General features: G+C 40.6%; 1 protein-coding gene across 1 annotated transcript in view; it reads right to left on the bottom strand.

Annotated features, from left to right (window-relative positions):
- LOC311124209 (uncharacterized protein) overlaps window positions 1–21,364 on the bottom strand; it is a gene marked incomplete at both ends in the record, with an annotated part of 68,349 nt that overhangs the window by 15,515 nt on the left and 31,470 nt on the right. Inside the window, 2 exons of the mRNA XM_084198398.1 lie at window positions 1,868–1,990; window positions 4,038–4,151. Of these exons, the coding sequence (XP_084054524.1) occupies window positions 1,868–1,990; window positions 4,038–4,151 (237 nt within the window). The remainder of the gene's footprint in view (window positions 1–1,867; window positions 1,991–4,037; window positions 4,152–21,364) is intronic.

Below are 21,364 nucleotides of genomic sequence, written 5' to 3'. Positions count from 1 at the left end.
TGTAGGTGACCAAATACTTATTTTCCACCATAATTTGCAAATAAATTCATAAAAAATCCTACAATGTGATTTTCTGGATTTCTTTTCCTCAATTTGTCTGTTATAGTTGACATGTACCTATGATGAAAATTACAGGCCTCTCTCATCTTTTTAAGTGGGAGAAAATGCACAATTGGTGTCTGACTAAATACTTTTTTTCCCCACTGTAGTTGGTGTTAGGTGAGGTAACCAACTAGGTCAGGACCTCACCTAACACCAACTAGGTCAGGACCTCACCTAACACCAACTAGGTCAGGACCTCACCTAACACCAACTAGGTCAGGACCTCACCTAACACCAACTAGGTCAGGACCTCACCTAACACCAACTAGGTCAGGACGTCACCTAACACCAACTAGGTCAGGACCTCACCTAACACCAACTAGGTCAGGACCTCACCTAACACCAACTAGGTCAGGACCTCACCTAACACCAACTAGGTCAGGACCTCACCTAACACCAACTAGGTGAGGCCCCCTGCCACGCCCACCACCTAAGCCACTTTTTGATCCAGGAAAAACCCTGAAAAGGTGCCTGAAGAAGTCCTGCATCATCATCAAGGACCTCACACAGCCCAGCCACGAGCTGTTCTCTCCCTTACCGTCGGGCAGACGGTATCGGAGCAGGAGGTCTGATATCAACAGGCTCAGAGACTGTTACTATCTGCAAGCCATCAGACTGCTGAACACTTGAACTGGACTGACCACCTGCACTGACTCTCAGCACCTTAGCACACATGCACTCACTCACTCACAGACCCACACAGACACACATCCACACAGACACATATCCACACAGACACACACAGACACATATCCACACACACACACACACACACACACACATACACACACACACCACAACTGCTGCTACCAGACTATTACTATGATTGCTAAATACTGCACAATTTAAACACTTGTCCCCCAATCCCTCCTTCCCTAAAACACATGTAAATATTGGACTATAAATGGTTCCTTCCTGTATTCTACTGATGCTAACATGTTTATTCTATTCTACTGAGACATTTACTTTATGTTCCTATTCTTATCTTTTATTACTGCTTATTGTTGTTGCATTGTCCAGAAGGAATCTGCAAGTAAGCATTTCATTGGACGGTGTATACCATGTGTATCCTGTACATACGACTAATACAACTTGAATGTAAGGATGGAATGCAGAATAAACATGAACTAGATGTACTGTAAGTGTTGGAGCCTGGCATAATATGTCTGCCAGAGATCATCCGTACTCCACACAGGATTGTAAGAGTATTATCATCTTAGTTTGAGGCCCTTTACTCTCTAGTCTTCCCCCCAGGAGCAGGAATAAAGATGGCTCTAACAGACCTGGGTTCAAAAAGTATTTGAAATATTTCAAATACTTGGCACTCCAGGCAGGCTAGAGAAAACACTCAGATGGGCGAGATTTACAGTTTTGGACTATTCTATTGGTCCATTAAGCCAGGCACACTCAATCAAGAATAGACAAAGTGTGTGAAATGATTTCAAATAGTATTTGAACCCAGGACTGATCTCTAATACACTTCTATGCACTTCCAGTATTCCAGTTAAGATGCTCTGGAGTCAGTCAATTAGCAAACAGCTTACAGTGACAACTCTGACCATCTTTAGGCTTATACTCCTCAAATGTTACCACCATTAGGCTGCATTAGGCTGACGGGTTGATATATTGTGAATTATTTGTATCCACAGACATGACCAGAATACTCAAGACCTTTGTAGTTATTACAGACCATATACAGTGAGGGACGGTTTCCCAGACATAGATTATTTATGACTTAATAAGAATGATAACATTAATCTCTTACCAACAAACCCCACTGGGCAGATGCATTCATAGTCGGCAACCAGGTCAACACATGTGGAATTGTTGGCGCAGAATCCATAGACACATTCATCATAGTTGATTTCACAGTTCAGCCCCTGAAAACCTATACCAGGAGGAGAAGACATCTCACTATCACATACAGAATGGATCAGACTTACAAACCAACTCAAAGTGTTCAGCATCACATGGGGATGACAAGTAAAAGAGGCGGCCATGTTTTTATTCAGCCAGTTAGACTTGGCAGCACATGACCAGGCATACGTACTGGACACTACATGTGATGAACAAGTCATTCGTTTGTTTTTGCTTTCTGTTATTGCAGTTTTGAGTGTATTTCTCCTGCTTTTTAAAGAAAACTAGAAAAAATGTTTCATAAAGAGATATCCTGGATTAAAGTCCATTTAGGGACTACCCTCATGTTTCTAAACATTTACTGTACAGTATTTTACCTATATGATCTCATCAAACCATCTTCACACTTAAACACCTAATTCCTGTCATAAATTGGTCGGCGCCATTTATGTCATTAAGTTATGAGTGGAGAGGGGCGAAGGGGCATAAATATCAGGCAATTTTGCCAATAATTTATTGGCTGTGTCGTCGATGTCCTACCTGTGAGACATACCTCTGATTAAACCTTGATTGCGGCCGAGGACTGTTATGCATTATTAATGGACAAAGGATAATTGTCAAGTTTTATGACATGGAGAGAGCTGGAAATTGGTTCCATGGATAGGTACGTCCTAAATGGCACCCTATTCCTTATATAATGAACTACTTTTCACTAGAGCCCATAGGGTTAGCCCTGGTCAAAGGTAGTGCACTAAATACGGAATAGGGTGCCAGGGTGCCATTTGGAACACAGTTCTGGTCAGTAGTGAGGAATGATGAGAATTTGCCCTGCACCGATGGTGCTGATAGCCTGGCATTAGTCATGGGTACCTCTGCAGCCACGGTCTGTGACAGTGCTAATGATAGTCATTTTGTAGCGTGACCATGCAGCGGAATACGTTTATGGGAGCAGAAAATGTCAGAGAATTGGAGTAGAGCTAGTAGAGTTCTACAGCTCGCTGTCCTTCACTTCATGGCATTAACCTTTCATCTTGTTTAGCTAGTAGAGTTCTACAGCTCGCTGTCCTTCACTTCATGGCATTAACCTTTCATCTTGTTTAGCTAGTAGAGTTCTACAGCTCGCTGTCCTTCACTTCATGGCATTAACCTTTCATCTTGTTTAGCTAGTAGAGTTCTACAGCTCGCTGTCCTTCACTTCATGGCATTAACCTTTCATCTTGTTTAGCTAGTAGAGTTCTACAGCTCGCTGTCCTTCACTTCATGGCATTAACCTTTCATCTTGTTTAGCTAGTAGAGTTCTACAGCTCGCTGTCCTTCACTTCATGGCATTAACCTTTCATCTTGTTTAGCTAGTAGAGTTCTACAGCTCGCTGTCCTTCACTTCATGGCATTAACCTTTCATCTTGTTTAGCTAGTAGAGTTCTACAGCTCGCTGTCCTTCACTTCATGGCATTAACCTTTCATCTTGTTTAGCTAGTAGAGTTCTACAGCTCGCTGTCCTTCACTTCATGGCATTAACCTTTCATCTTGTTTAGCTAGTAGAGTTCTACAGCTCGCTGTCCTTCACTTCATGGCATTAACCTTTCATCTTGTTTAGCTAGTAGAGTTCTACAGCTCGCTGTTCTTCACTTCATGGCATTAACCTTTCATCTTGTTTAGCTAGTAGAGTTCTACAGCTCGCTGTTCTTCACTTCATGGCATTAACCTTTCAACTTGTTTAGCTAGTAGAGTTCTACAGCTCGCTGTCCTTCACTTCATGGCATTAACCTTTCATCTTGTTGAAAGTTAGATATGTGCTGATATAACTCAAGAGTTAATGGCCTGAAAACATCCAGTAATAATCAGGTGAGCTCTTAGATAAAAAGGTGATTTTTTATTATTATTTGATTTCCCCCTCAGCAGTAGTTGTATGCATATCTGTTGATTCAGTTATAATACACAGGCCGTGATATAGCCTATCATTCATTTAGTGCTACATTAATGTACCGCCTTGGAGATGACAAACCATCAATTGCAATAGCTTACCTTCTTCCTGTATAGGGAATAGGGTGTCATGTGGAACACAGACAGGGACTTACCAGCTGGACAGAAGCAGTGATACAGGTCAACACCGTCCACACACACAGCTCCGTTCTGGCACGGCATCGACTTGCAGTCGTTCAGATTCACCTCACAGAACGGCCCACCAAAGCCTGCATGAGAGAAACACGCATGTGTACACACACACACACACACACACAGGATCATTATTGGAATCCCTTTGGTTGGTTTTATCCGTCAACCAATTATGGTTTGTATGACTTTGTTTCCCCACGCTGAAGCTGCTTTACAAAGCTGTTTTTGATCCAGTGTGTGTGTGTGTGTGTTTGTGTGAGTGTGTGTGTATGTATGTGTGTGTGTGCCTCAGCCCACTGGATCATTTAATCATTGTTAATATGAGGCATTCATTGTCTCTCTGATATATAACATTAAACAGGCCAGATCCTGTGATCTGATATATAACATTAAACAGGCCAGATCCTGTGATATGATCTGATATATAACATTAAACAGGCCAGATCCTGTGATCTGATATATAACATTAAACAGGACAGATCCTGATATATAACATTAAACAGGCCAGATCCTGTGATCTGATATATAACATTAAACAGGACAGATCCTGATATATAACATTAAACAGGCCAGATCCTGTGATCTGATATATAACATTAAATAGGCCAGAACCTGATATCGGATATATAACATTAAACAGGCCAGATCCTGTGAACTGATCTAACACAAACCTCACCTCCTCCACTCAAAGAGACACAGGAAACCCACAGACAGGCACAGATAGGGATAGACACACACAAGCTTGTGATCACACAAACACCTCCCTGCCTTATTCAATATCATCAATAAGGCGTGTATGACAAACTAACGCATTGACTGAGGTGAAAGTGGAGGATGAGAGAGAGACAGAGAGAGAGAGAGAGAGAGAGAGAGACAGAGAGAGAAGGGGGTAGAAAGAGAGAGAGACAGAGAGAGAGACAGAGAGAGAGAGAGAGAGAGAGAGAGAGAGAGAGAGAGAGAGAGAGAGAGAGAGAGAGAGAGAGAGAGAGACAGAGACAGAGAGAGAGAGACAGAGACAGAGAGGGGGGTAGAAAGAGAGAGAGAGACAGAGAGAGAGACAGAGAGAGACAGAGAGAGAGACAGAGAGAGAGAGAGAGAGAGAGAGAGAGACAGAGAGAGAGAGAGACAGAGAGAGAGAGAGACAGACAGACAGAGACAGACAGACAGACAGACAGACAGACAGACAGACAGACAGACAGACAGACAGACAGACAGACAGACAGACAGACAGACAGACAGACAGACAGACAGACAGACAGACAGAGAGAGAGGGGGTAGAAAGAGAGAGGGGTAGATAGAGAGAGAGAGAGAGAGAGAGAGAGAGAGAGAGAGAGAGAGAGAGAGGTAGAAAGAGAGAGAGGTGTTTGGCCCAATGTCCGACAGGGCAGGCAGGGGGCCATTCTATCGAAGCCTTGCACCATAACAAGCACCTATGGGGATTATAAGTATCATTTATTTCCCTAACCCTGTTTTTAGTACCTGGGTTCAAAGAGTATTCATTCCCTTTCAAATACTTTGACGATTTGATTGATCCAGAAAACAAATGCTATTCGAACCCAGGTTTAACACATGGTCACTGAAAATCTATTTACCGGTGCTCTATCTGAAGAGTTGGTCTGGAGAGTCTTGTAAAACAGACCATGATCACTGCTGCAATCATAAAGTTAATGCATTTCCTTCTCTGAGCGAATGCTAAACAGTGATTCCCTGAGCTTAACAATCAACGCAGGTGCTGGCCATGCAGTGGTGGTCGGGTAATGGTTGTAGAAACACAGTGCTGATGTACTGTAGAGCCTAAACATGTCCATGGAAGATCATTATTACATTACTGGACTTAGTTGTAACAGAGATAGTTAAACACATTATTACATTACTGGACTTAGTTGTAACAGAGATAGTTAAACACATTATTACATTACTGGACTTAGTTGTAACAGAGATAGTTAAACACATTATTACATTACTGGACTTAGTTGTAACAGAGATAGTTAAACACATTATTACATTACTGTACTTAGTTGTAACAGAGATAGTTAAACACATTATTACATTACTGGACTTAGTTGTAACAGAGATAGTTAAACACATTATTACATTATTGGACTTAGTTGTAACAGAGATAGTTAAACACATTATTACATTATTGGACTTAGTTGTAACAGAGATAGTTAAACACATTATTACATTACTGGACTTAGTTGTAACAGAGATAGTTAAACACATTATTACATTATTGGACTTAGTTGTAACAGAGATAGTTAAACACATTATTACATTATTGGACTTAGTTGTAACAGAGATAGTTAAACACATTATTACATTATTGGACTTAGTTGTAACAGAGATAGTTAAACACATTATTACATTATTGGACTTAGGTGTAACAGAGATAGTTAAACACATTATTACATTAATGGACTTAGGTGTAACAGAGATAGTTAAACACATTATTACATTACTGGACTTAGTTGTAACAGAGATAGTTAAACACATTATTACATTACTGGACTTAGTTGTAACAGAGATAGTTAAACACATTATTACATTATTGGACTTAGTTGTAACAGAGATAGTTAAACACGTTATTACACTATTGGACTTAGTTGTAACAGAGATAGTTAAACACATTATTACATTATTGGACTTAGTTGTAACAGAGATAGTTAAACACATTATTACATTACTGGACTTAGTTGTAACAGAGATAGTTAAACACATTATTACATTACTGGACTTAGTTGTCCCAGAGATAGTTAAACACATTATTACATTACTGGACTTAGTTGTAACAGAGATAGTTAAACAACACAAAGCACCCTAGGCTATTTCAGCCCACACTATGATAGATAGCCCACACCTGGGGCGACAGGTAGCCTAGCGGTTAAGAGCGCTGAGCCAGTAACCGAAAGGTCGCTGGTTCGAATCCCCGAGCCGGCAAGGTGGAAAACTCTGCCGTTCTGCCCATGAGCAAGGCAGTTAACCCCAAACAACAACTGCTCCCCGGGCGCTGTGGACGTGGATTAAGGCAGCCCCCTGCACCTCTCTGATTCAGAGGGGTTGATTTAAATGCGGAAGATACATTTTGGTTGAATGTATTCATTTTTGCAACTGACTAAATATCTCCATCCACAGAGCTCTTTTCTTTTAGTCTTTTTTCACGTCAGTACTTCTTGTTTTTAAAATGTGCTTTCAGTTGTCTTCATGTCTCGTGTCAGTGGGCACTTTTGAGTGTTTTGACAAAGACCACAGTAGCTGCGTCCCAAATGGCTCCCTATTCCCTATATAGTGCCCTCCTTTTGAAAAGGGCCCGTAGGGAATAGGGTGCAAATTTGGGACAGAGAGGAGGGACTATTAAAATCCTGAAGTCAAGTGTGTCTGTCGCATCAGCAACACGTGTCACTTCCTCCGGGGTATTGATCATTACAGAGTCCCCACTGTTTTAAGAAATAATAAATGGCACACTATTCCCTATTTCGTGCACTACCTTTGACCAGGGCCCATAGGGCTCTGTAGTGAATTATTTAGGGAATAGGATGCCATTTGGGACAGTGTCTTGGGTTTAGCCATGCTTCTCTGACAGATACTAGGGAGACCACTTTTATTGCTTCTGAAACAATGCTTTTAGCTTGTAAAATATCATACAGTGTAAGAACACATAGCAAGGACACATTGCAGTGAGGGAGACAGTTCTAGGAGGAGGTACTGGTACGTACGCTGTGTAGTGTATTGTGTGTGTGAGTGTTTGTGTGTGTGTGTGTGTGTGAGTGTGTGTGTAAGTGAGTGCGCGTGTGACACATATTCCTGTTAAGCTATCTTGGCAGGTGCGGCATTAAGGCACTAGATAATGTGTATGCCAACCCCTGCCAGTCTAAAACATTTATGAAAGGCCATCCGCTGTGGCTTGTAATTTGCCCTTGAGAAGTGGAGCCAGAGCTGGGGGAGAGGACTAGAGAGGAGTTACGGAGGAGTGGAGCCAGAGCTGGGGGAGAGGACTAGAGAGGAGTTACGGAGGAGTGGAGCCAGAGCTGGGGGAGAGGACTAGAGAGGAGTTACGGAGGAGTGGAGCCAGAGCTGGGGGAGAGGACTAGAGAGGAGTTACGGAGGAGTGGAGCCAGAGCTGGGGGAGAGGACTAGAGAGGAGTTACGGAGGAGGCTGGCGCTCACTGTAGGGTTGCTCTTTCATTTGCATAAGAAATCACTCATGATCGTTGACTCTGACACACGTCAAGCATAAGTGCAAGGGGAGTAATGAAGTTGTTGGTTATTGATGTGGTCGCATGAACCTCCACGGGATAATCGCTCAGACTAAGATAATGTTTTACATTTTAGGTGTGGTGGTTAGGTGCGTGATGGGATGATGGGACGTTTGGACATATTTTAGTTTCAAGTTACAGTTTGATGAATGCTTGCATCGCTTCACCATCACTGTTCATTGTCTGTACCTTGCATCATTTCCTCACTGTACATGCAGTATTCTATGTAGGGTTGTTTTTATGATACAAGCTTCACTATCGTTAAACATGTTGAACCTTAACCCCATATCTAACACTCAAGGCTTCATACAATATCAGGACCTTTAAGACCTGTCCAAGGGCCCACAGCAACAGTAACCAAGCTCAACTATACTGTAAACACAGACCATAAAACATATTCACATGTGAGACCTGAATTACCATGACACAAACTCCATAATACAACCGCAGCAGAACGTCACATACTCTATACGACGTCACATGATACTGTATAAGAGTCACATGATACTGTATAAGAGGTCACATGATACTGTATAAGAGATCACATGATGCTGTATAAGAGGTCACATGATACTGTATAAGAAGTCACATGATACTGTATAAGAGGTCACATGATACTGTATAAGAGGTCACATGATACTGTATAAGAGGTCACATGATACTGTATAAGACATTAGAGACAGTTCTACAATCAGAAGACTGATTAAATAATAATAATGATCTTTAACATTTGACACTTTAGTCATCTAGCAAACGCTCTTATCCAGAGCGACTTACAGTAGTGAGTATATACATTTTCGTACTGGTCACCCGTGGGAAACGAACCCACAACCCTGGCGTTGCAAGCGCCATGCTCTAAGCCACAAAGGACCATTTGGTGGGTGCTTATATTTGTCCTGTTTCAACCAGTCAGGGATCTAACTCATAATCATGTCATTGTTTGAGAAGCTCATCACCACAGAAATAAAATATTTATATTAAATATTAATCTCTTCTAATGATTATACTTCTATGCTCGTCACCATGGTAATAACAGGTTGTGTTCTACTGAGTCCCAGCCACTTTCTCTCCCTGTGTCAGCACAAGAACTGTTAATCGGGAACGTCATGAAATTGATTTACATGGCCGAGCAGCCGCACACAAGCCTACGATCACCATGCGCAATGCCAAGCGTCGGCTGGAGTGGTGTAAAGCTCGCCGCCATTGGACTCTGGAGCAGTGGAAACGCGTTCTCTGGAGTAATGAATCATGCTTCACCATCTGGCAGTCTGACAGACAAATCTGGGTTTGGTGGATGCCAGGAGAACACTACCTGCCCCAATCCATAGTGCGAAATGTAAAGTTTGGTGGAGGAGGAATAATGGACTGGGACTGTTTTTCATGGTTCGGGCTAGGCCCCTTAGTTCCAGTGAAGGGAAATCTTAACGTTACTCCATACAATTACATTCTAGACGATTCTGTGCTTCCAACTTTGTGGCAACAGTTTGGGGAAGGCCCTTTCCTGTTTCAGCATGACAATGCCCCAGTGCACAAAGCAAGGTCCATACAGAAATGGTTTGTCGAGATCGCTGTGAAAGAATTTGACTGGCCTGCACAGAGCCCTGACCTCAACCCCATCGAACACCTTTGGGATGAATTGGAACGCAGACTGCGAGCCAGGCCTAATCACCCAACATCAGTGCCTGACCTCACTAATGCTCGTGGCTGAATGGAAGCAAGTCCCTGCAGCAATGTTCCAACATCTAGTGGATAGTCTTCCCAGAATAGTGGAGGCTGTTATAGCAGCAAAGGGGGGACCAACTCCATATTAATGATGCTCGACAAGCAGGTGTCCACATACTTTTGGTCATGTAGAGCAGATGGAAATAGATACCGCCCTGAAGACTAAATCTATTCTTGACAATCTAATCTTATTGTTCCCTCGTTTAGAAAAAGAGGGAGACGATCATTATGATGACTAAGACAGGAAACAGCCTGATGAATATCTAATATGCATCAATATTGCCTTATTTATTTTTTTACAAACTGATTCTATCTGAACTATCAAGCAAGATGTATAGAATATTTCAGTCTATATCTATAAACCGTCATGAATTGTTTGGAATCTTAAAAATAGTTTAAATGTCATTTCTGATCATCAACAACGTATTCCCTAAATGTACTGTACAGATGTAGGATCGAAATTTAAGCCAATTTGCTACAAAAGGAAAATAATCCTGCAGCAACAGGAAATGTGAGGTATTATGTGGACTATAATTAATGGAAATTTTTGTAGGGGATGATACATTTTTAGTAAGAGAAAATCAAATCTGAAATTTAAAAGTGGAATTTACAAACTTCAGAAGCCTTTTTAGACCTCAAATACACTACAAGTTTTAAATGTCCTGCATTGCAGGAAAGTTCTCCTGCAGGAAAGTTATCCTGCAACAGGGTGATCAAATGAAGATCCTACATTTGTAATCAGTCGCGTTTGAAAGGCAACACGTGACCATGGGGAATTACCCTTTTCACAAATACATGTGACGTTCTGTCCATTCCCAGTCTCAGTGCAGTTCACTGTGTGTTCTTGGCATATTCCTAGTGAGCAGAGGTCCATATCCACAGAGCAGTCTTCCCCTTGAAACCCTGCAACACACACACACACACACGATACACACATAAAAAATCAGTTTCTTCCATCAAGAGAAAAATACAAGATACTGGAGGATAAAATGAAATAAAAATACAGCATTTAGCAATATGAACTCAATGAAGACCATGACATGGAACTCACTGTGCACCACAATGCTCTACTTTGAGACAATGTCCTTAAAATGTCCTTGTTAAGCTATGAGGAGCCATTAAGTAGAGAAGAATGCACTACTCTAAAACGTGGGACAATTTCCTTTCCTTGAGGAAGCCAAGCCACCACAAAGTTAGGAATTCACAAAATGATTTTAAAACACATTTATGGCTGTTTTATGTTTTATTAGCTAAAGACATCCTTTCTCTAGTAGATTGATGTGAGGCATTGATTCTTCCTACTGGCAATCTACCTGCTGCCCAGTATGCTAATAGAGTGAGTGAGTGAGCGAGCGAGTGAGTGAGTGAGTGAGTTAACCACCGACGTAAAGACCCGTCCAGCCTCTCTCGCTACTGATCTATATCACATTTGTCTACCGAAGCAGATGCAGCGCCTACATGTCATTGATAGATGGGGCCGCGTCGATAACATTCGTTCTAAATAAAACCCCAGCCGCTGTGTAACTGATACCTGTTCAATAACGCCAGTAAATAAGGCTGGCTAATATATCATGTCTCATAATGGAACACAGTATGACCTTAATGAAGGCCTGAATGGACCTAATCTACCAATGGTCACATCTCAGATTACACCCTATTCCCTATGTAGTGCACTACTTTTGACCAGAGACCTATGGGCAATGAGTAGGGAGTAGTGTGCTATGTAGGGAATAGGGTGCCATTGGGGACGCATGAAAATCTCTCTCTGCTCCCAAATTGGCGCTCTGTGAGATAAAGATGCTGCCTAATTGGAAAACATATCACAAATCGAAAGAGCCAACTACACTAAGAAGAACATGCCGACTGTGGCCTGATGTGCTTTCTGGCCATTAAATAATCAATAGTAGCAGCTATCAAAGTCAACAACATCTCACAATGTCACCTCACCGGTGCAAATGTTTGGCTTGAATTGCATAGAATCTATTATTAACACTTCATTGAGGATATAGGTTAGAGACCTAAATAATGAAATAATTGTTAACATTTTACAAACTATGGGTAAATTATACACTTACTGTTCTTTAACATGTGTAGTAGTTGTTAACCTACGTTTCCATGATGGCACATTGACAGCGTAAGTGGGTTTACAAATGTATTAACTATCAAGGCATCATTACTTTCCCCATTGTTCCTCCAATTGCAGTGTATGATAGCGCTGAGTCTGTGTAAAAAAACACAATTTAGATGATGATAATTTTTTTACATAAGACCGAAATGAGATGGGGAGTCGTATATTAACACTAGAGCCAGCAGGACTTGAGGCATACAAGAAGCAGCCATATTGACTTACTATAACCCATTTTCATGGATAACCTAATAGAATTGAAACATTGTAACTTACATTATATTCAAAAGACAAATGGATGTCACATCAGTTCAACTACTCTTGGAGTATCTGCTGTGTTACCCCGAGTTGCTAACCAACAGCTACTGCCTCCAACAAAGTATTTCACAAGTGTTTAATAACCAATTGTGCGTGCAATTCACTTGGAGGTTAATGTTGCATGAAGGAATGTCGCACTTAGTGTGCATCACAAATTGCACCCTATTTCCCTATATAGTGTACTACTTTTGACCAGAGCCCTACTACGCTTTCCCCTATCGGCCCTGGTAAAAGTAGTGAACTACATAGGGAATAGGGTGGCATTTGGGACACAGCCTTACAGTGCCCGCTGTCATCTCCAAATGGGACTACCTACTCCCTGTTCCTGCCACAGCCCACAGTTACCATTAGACTACTGTAGAGAATACAGCCCACATCTACCTTTAGACTACTGTAGAGAATACAGCCCACAGTTACCATTAGACTACTGTAGAGAATACAGCCCACAGTTACCATTAGACTACTGTAGAGAATACAGCCCACATCTACCTTTAGACTACTGTAGAGAATACAGCCCACAGTTACCATTAGACTACTGTAGAGAATACAGCCTACAGCTACCTTTAGACTACTGTAGAGAATACAGCCCACAGCTACCTTTAGACTACTGTAGAGAATACAGCCCACAGCTACCTTTAGACTACTTTAGACTGTAGAGAATACAGCCCACAGCTACCATTAGAATACCTTAGACTTTCGAGAATACAGCCCACAGCTACCATTAGACTACTGTAGAGAATACAGCCCACAGCTACCTTTAGACTACTGTAGAGAATACAGCCCACAGCTACCATTAGACTACTGTAGAGAATACAGCCCACAGTTACCTTTAGACTACTGTAGAGAATACAGCCCACATCTACCTTTAGACTACTTTAAACTGTAGAGAATACAGCCCACAGTTACCATTAGACTACTGTAGAGAATACAGCCCACAGCTACCTTTAGACTACTGTAGAGAATACAGCCCACAGCTACCATTAGACTACTGTAGAGAATACAGCCCACAGTTACCTTTAGACTACTGTAGAGAATACAGCCCACAGCTACCTTTAGACTACTGTAGAGAATACAGCCCACAGTTACCTTTAGACTACTGTAGAGAATACAGCCCACAGCTACCATTAGACTACTGTAGAGAATACAGCCCACAGTTACCATTAGACTACTGTAGAGAATACAGCCCACAGCTACCTTTAGACTACTGTAGAGAATACAGCCCACAGCTACCTTTAGACTACTGTAGAGAATACAGCCCACAGCTACCATTAGACTACTTTAGACTGTAGAGAATACAGCCCACAGCTACCATTAGACTACTTTAGACTGTAGAGAATACAGCCCACAGCTACCTTTAGACTACTTTAAACTGTAGAGAATACAGCCCACAGCTACCATTAGACTACTTTAGAGAATACATCCCACAGCTACCATTAGACTACTTTATACTGTAGGGAATACAGCCCACAGCTACCATTAGACTACTTTATACTGTAGGGAATACAGCCCACAGCTACCATTAGACTACTTTATACTGTAGAGAATACAGCTCACAGCTACCAATAATATGCCTTATATACTTTGAATAACTACTAAAATAGTGACTTTGTCAGACAGCATAGGCAGCAGCTCTATAGAGATGAGATGATGTCTTGGAATGAAATATTAAGGTAATCACATAAAACAAATATTTTATTAAAGTAAAGTAATGTGAATAAATGATGGTTAATAAGTGATAAGCAGTAATGGACAGTCACTACCATCATGGGACTTTTATGAATTGTTGTATTCTGTGTTGTTACAGCATTCAACCCACATAATGCATAGTGCATTTCAAATGAATGTCATTTTTTTATATTGAAACCGAAATCTGTGATATTTTTTAAATAATCTAACAGAAACCGACCCGGCCTCTTAAAGAACTAATCATTCAGCACTAGGAACCAGGCTCAGAGGGGTGGCCAGTCCTCTTCTGGCTGTACTGGGTAGAGAGGAACCAGGCTCAGAGGGGTGGCCAGTCCTCTTCTGGGTGTACTGGGTAGAGAGGAACCAGGCTCAGAGGGGTGGCCAGTCCTCTTCTGGCTGTACTGGGTAGAGAGGAACCAGGCTCAGAGGGGTGGCCAGTCCTCTTCTGGCTGTACTGGGTAGAGAGGAACCAGGCTCAGAGGGGTGGCCAGTCCTCTCCTGGCTGTACTGGTAGAGAGGAACCAGGCTCAGAGGGGTGGCCAGTCCTCTTCTGGCATTGCCGGTGGAGATTATAAAAGAGTACATAGCCATTAAGGCTTGATCGTTCTTCAAGATGTTTGAACGTTTATAGATGACCAGCAGGGTCAAATAATAATAACAGTGGTTGTAGAGGTTGCAACAGTCAGCCCGTCAGTTGGCTTTTCATAGCCGAGCATTCAGAGGTCGAGACAGCAGGTGCGGTTGGGGGGGGGGGGATAAAGGACTGAAGGCCTGAGAAAGCTCTACTGTGTATAACATAACATTTCCTCTAAGTTGTTTAAACTATATGTACCGAAAACTGTAAAAACTGAAAATCATTGAATCATTGTATTGTTTGTTTATCTGTCAAGTAATCCCGTAAGGTATGGGTCACCAACTGCCGGTTTGACGCGGAAATAAAATGTCATTCATTCATTCATACAAGTAATATATTATTGCATCTCATTTGAGTATCAAAGTAGGCCTCTTAGCACCCCTCTACAATACTCTCCTGAACCTAAACTCTCTTAGCACCCCTCTACAATAATCTCCTGAACCTAAACTCTCTTAGCACCCCTCTACAATAATCTCCTGAACCTAAACTCTCTTAGCACCCCTCTACAAATAATCTCCTGAACCTAAACTCTCTTAGCACCCCTCTACAATACTCTCCTGAACCTAAACTCTCTTAGCACCCCTCTACAAATAATATCCTGAACCTAAACTCTCTTAGCACCCCTCTACAAATAATCTCCTGAACCTAAACTCTCTTAGCACCCCTCTACAAATAATCTCCTGAACCTAAACTCTCTTAGCACCCCTCTACAAATAATCTCCTGAACCTAAAGTCTCTTAGCACCCCTCTACAATACTCTCCTGAACCTAAACTCTCTTAGCACCCCTCTACAATAAAAACGATGGTAATATGAAACTGGTAATCAATCAACATGTGCATTGAAACTGAGGAATCCTAAAGTGGCTATGAGAGAAACTCAGAAAGTTTGTCCTTAATGCAAATGGGAGGAGGAACAATGATATGCAGAATTTATGCAGATATCCTGCCATAATGATGAGGCAGAGAAAAATGACTCTAAGCAACATCAACCAGCAAACCACCCGAGACCAGCAAGCTTAAACACGAGAAAAGCATTTTTAAGCTATTCTGCTGTATGTACTTTGTCGAATCTCATTTGACAAATAATGAAGTGCAAGGTTCTGTACACATTCACCACACTGCCAGAGTACAGCAGTAGGAGACTGTATCAGCAGACCTGGGTTCAAATACTATTTGAAATCATTCAAAATACTTACAGCTGTGATTGATTAAGCTTGCCTGTTGTGATGGAATCAAAAGAAAACTACCGAAAGTGCAAACCCCGTCCCCCTGGCACTCCAGGCAGGCTAAAGCAAACACTCAACATATCTGAAAGGTTTCAAACACTACTTGAACCAATGTCTATGTATCAGTTCCCTGGATTAGGGTGGCACTGTAGCGCTATATTTCTATAGAGGTAACATGGGTGAGAACACAAGGAGCTTGCTATAACGTATGCATCCCAAATGGCACCCTATTCCCTATATAGTGCACTACTTTTGACCAAAAGTAGTCCCTGGTCAAAGGTAGTGCACTATATAGGGAATAGGGTGCCATTTGGGACTCATCCAATAGCTCAGATAACCACCTCAGATAACTATAACATTATAAATGACAATAACAATATTGCATGACGCTGAGAAATTAATGAAATATAAAAAGGGATACATTGAAATGAATCTCCCTGATTAAAATCACCCTGTAAAAGAAACAGACGGCTGTCTATTTGCACAAATCAAGACGAATATCACCGCATTACCAGTATGAGTTTAATGATCAATATGCCTGGAACACATTCCCTGATCCCAAATGGCACCCTATTCCCTATGTAGTTCACTACTTGGTCAAAAGTCATGCACTATATAGGGAGTAGAGTGCCATTTGGAGTGATCATTGTGGGTAAATTAATTCTAAACCTCTGTAGCGGCAATGTGTTCACAAAACACTGTGTTGTGCTTACAGAATTAAATAAATGACTTAATTCAATACGTTAAATACATCTATGATTGTTACAAATTAGACTCCAGTAGTGTTGATTAAGCCACTCAGACATCAGAGATCGTATCAAAAATAGAGTAAATCTAAATGTATTATTTTATGTGAAAAGGAAAACAATGTGCTTGAAGAGGTGTGTAAATGTAAATGCCAACAAGTGTCCCAAATGGCCCCCTATTTCCTATTTAAAAGTAGTGCACTACACAGGGAATAGGGTGAATTTTGAGACACAACCAAGGTAAACACACACACAGCTTGTGGTGGTGCATTATTGTATTATAACTGTAGAATAAGAGGCAGCTTGTGGTGGTCCATTATTGTATTATAACTGTAGAATAAGAGGCAGCTTGTGGTGGTCCATTATTGTATTATAACTGTAGAATAAGAGGCAGCTTGTGGTGGTCCATTATTGTATTATAACTGTAGAATAAGAGGCAGCTTGTGGTGGTCCATTATTGTATTATAACTGTAGAATAAGAGGCAGCTTGTGGTGGTCCATTATTGTATTATAACTGTAGAATAAGAGGCAGCTTGTGGTGGTCCATTATTGTATTATAACTGTAGAATAAGAGGCAGCTTGTGGTGGTCCATTATTGTATTATAACAGTAGAATAAGAGGCAGCTTGTGGTGGTCCATTATTGTATTATAACTGTAGAATAAGAGGCAGCTTGTGGTGGTCCATTACTGTATTATAACTGTAGAATAAGAGGCAGCTTGTGGTGGTCCATTATTGTATTATAACTGTAGAATAAGAGGCAGCTTGTGGTGGTCCATTATTGTACTATAACTGTAGAATAAGAGGCAGCTTGTGGTGGTCCATTATTGTATTATAACTGTAGAATAAGAGGCAGCTTGTGGTGGTCCATTATTGTATTATAACTGTAGAATAAGAGGCAGCTTGTGGTGGTCCATTACTGTATTATAACTGTAGAATAAGAGGCAGCTTGTGGTGGTCCATTACTGTATTATAACTGTAGAATAAGAGGCAGCTTGTGGTGGTCCATTATTGTATTATAACTGTAGAATAAGAGGCAGCTTGTGGTGGTCCATTACTGTATTATAACTGTAGAATAAGAGGCAGCTTGTGGTGGTCCATTATTGTATTATAACTGTAGAATAAGAGGCAGCTTGTGGTGGTCCATTATTGTATTATAACTGTAGAATATGAGGCATCACCAGCTGACCAGCAGTAGTGAAACAGCATGCCATGCAATATTCAAAACCCAACATACATGCAGTGGAAGATGGTAAAAATCCATTTCAATTGCAAATGATGCCATCATGCCGTACATCAAAATAACATTAGTGTACCTCAGGTCTGTTTGTCCTTCTCATTCTGTTGAGCATTAAAAACACCAAGACATTATGGGCTGCTCTCATCTGTTGGTCTAATTTCATATGATTGTTTTCTACTACTTTGCTTTCTGAGGCTTGTAAAATGTAAAAGCATTTCTGAAAATGACTACATTATTGCAGCATCAGGCATTTACATTATAAATAACTTGTTACCATGCGTCGGTTGCACCTGTGATGCACAGGTGCGTCTTCTTCAGTACGTGTGTATTTAATTGGTTTGTAAAGCGTGGATGAAGGCGTAGAAGCTGGAACCTGGACTCGTTGTTTTGTAGAGTACTTTCACCTTTTGTATTCTTTCGAGCATGAATTCAATGCAGAATATTCTCAGCCTCGGTTTTTAAAATGTTATGGTTCGAGTGTACCTTTTGAACTTTACAGATATATTTATTTTTTTATCTCAGGCACCAGCTACCATTCATTCTAGTCCTTCAAACTCCTTCAATTTAAATGATAAAGAATTGCCTGAACCATTTTGGAAAAGCATAGCGTGCACACACACACACACACACTGCACAAGTTCTATTCATAGTCTACATTGTCCCTGTTAAGAAAGAAGAACAAAACCAAAACATCAATTTGTCCTTGTTCCCGGAAATCCCACAAAACATTTGGAGCTAGCCCAATAGAGATGCTAAAGATGATGGACATCTGAAGCATGGTTGTGAAAATGGGGTTAACCTTGCAGAGACCCTTTTTCTGTTACATTTATTCTATCTATAAAGTAAACATCGCAAGCCACTTATCTAATTCAATTCCCGGAAAACGCAAACCAGATTAAACACACCTTAGTCTCCGAATCTGCCGTAGAAATCTGAGCAATAATGGATGTTTGATGACACACTGGGGGGTCTGTTTCCTCTCCACTTCAACTTCAAGTAAATGACGGAGAAGTTTGTTTCGTACATTTTCAACCGAAAATTTACAATGATGTATTTTACTACCGTGTTTTATTGTCACGTGATAACATTAGGAGATTAGTGATATATGTTTTTGGGGCTGGGGATACTGCATATGGGGCTAAATCGAATTATGTATGTAGTTATGTCCTTGAGCTGTTCTTGTCTATTCATGTTCTGTATTATGTCATGTTTCATGTTTTGTGTGGACCCCAGGAAGAGTAGCTGCTGCTTTTGCAACAGCTAATGGGGATCCTAATAAAATACCAAATGGCTATTTTTCCAGGTGCATCATTGCATGTAGTATACTGGTGATTATATCATACTAGGGTCAAGAATGTACATTTGGAAAATTGTATTGTGTTATTGTTAAATATTTATTGTAACCTTTATTTAAACAGAAAGTGACCACTCTATTGTATATTCACGCCATTGTAAAGTGCAAGGATGCCAATATATCAGACTGTAACTGTAAACACAGCATGATTTATATACCACTACACATACCAACTATTTTCAACATTCATGTCATCATAAAGACCCTATAATGAATTCAATTATAGGATAGATTATATTCAATGATAGGATCTGTATGCATTTAATGGCCAAATGTTTCATTGTAACACATAGCTACTGTGCCTTCAGAATGTATTCACATCCCTTGACTTTTTTTCCACATTTCGTTGTGTTACAGACTGAAATGTGTAATTGTCCTACACACAATACCCCATAATGTCAAAGTGGAATTATGTTTGTTGTTTTTTTAATTCATTTTGGGTATTTTATTAGGATCCCCATTAGCTGTTGCAAAAGCAGCAGCTAGTCTTCCTGGGGTCCACACAAAACATGAAACAGAACATAATACAGAACATTAATAGACAAGAACAGCTCAAGGACAGAACTACATACATTTAAAACGGCACACATAGCCTACATATCAATACATACACACTATCTAGGTCAAATAGGGGAGAAGCTTAACAAGTCACATAATAAGTTGCATGGACTCCCTCTGTGTGCAATAACGGTGTTTAACATGATTTTTGAATGACTACCTCATCTCTGTGCCCCACACATACAATTATCTGTAAGGTCCCTCAGTGAATTTCAAACACAGATTCAACCACAAAGACCAGGGATATTTTTCCAATGACTCGCAAAGAAGGGCACCTAATGGTAGATGGGTAAAAATAAAAGAAGCAGACATTGAATATCCCTTTGAGCATGGTGAAGTTAATAATTACACTTTGGATGGTGTATCAATACACCCAGTCACTACAAAGATACAGGTCTCCTTCCTAACTCAGTTGCCGGAGAGGAAGGAAACATCTCAGGGATTTCACCATGAGGCCAATGGTGAATTTAAAACAGTTACAGAGTTTAATGGTTGTGAAAGGAGAACACTGAGAATGGATCAAGAACATTGTAGTTACTCCACATTACTAACCTAATTGACAGAGTGAAAAGAAGGTAGCCTGTACAGAATACAAATATTCCAAAACATGCATTATGTTTGCAATAAGGTTCTAAAGTAATAATGCAACACATTTGGAAAAGCAATTAACTTTTTGTCCTGAATACAAAGTGTTATGTTTGGGGCAAATCCAATAAAACACATTACTGAGTATAACTCTCCATATTTTCAAGCATAGTGGTGGCTGCATCATGTTATGGGTATGCTTGTAATCGTTAAGGACTGGGGAGTTTTTCAGGATAAAAATAGAAACGGAATGGAGCTAAGCACAGGCAAAGTCCTAGAGGAAAACATGTTTCAGTCTGTTTTCCACCAGACACTGGAGATAAATTCCTCTTTCAGCAGGACAATAACCTAAAACACAAGGCCAAATCTACACTGGAGTTGCTTACCAAGGAGACAGTGAATGTTCCTGAGCGACCAAGTTACAGTTTTGACTTAAATCTGCTTCAAAATCTATGGCAAGACCTGAAAATGGTTGTCTAGCAATGATCAACCACCAACTTGACAGAGCTTGAAGAATTTCAAAAAGAATAATGGGCAAATATTGTACAATCCAGGTGTGCTAAGCTCTTAAGAGACTTACCCAGAAAGGTTCACAGCTGAAATCTCTGATGATCGCAACATGTATTGACTCAGGGGTGTGAATACTTATGTAAATTAGATATTTCTGTATTTCATTTTCAATAGACTTGCTAACATTTCATTGTCACTTTATCATTATGGGGTATTGTGTGTAGATGGGTGAGAGAAAAAAAATATATTTAATCAATTTTGAATTCAGGCTGTAACACAACAAAATGTGGAATAAATACTTTCTGAAGGCACTGTACAGTATATGGCATGCTGCA

Source organism: Coregonus lavaretus (genome assembly GCF_964263955.1).
Source record: "Coregonus lavaretus genome assembly, contig: HAP1_SCAFFOLD_1654, whole genome shotgun sequence".
In the NCBI taxonomy this organism is placed as follows: Eukaryota; Metazoa; Chordata; class Actinopteri; order Salmoniformes; family Salmonidae; genus Coregonus; species Coregonus lavaretus.
The sequence above is the reverse complement of the archived record's forward strand: the minus strand, read 5'-3'. Positions and strand labels throughout refer to the sequence as shown.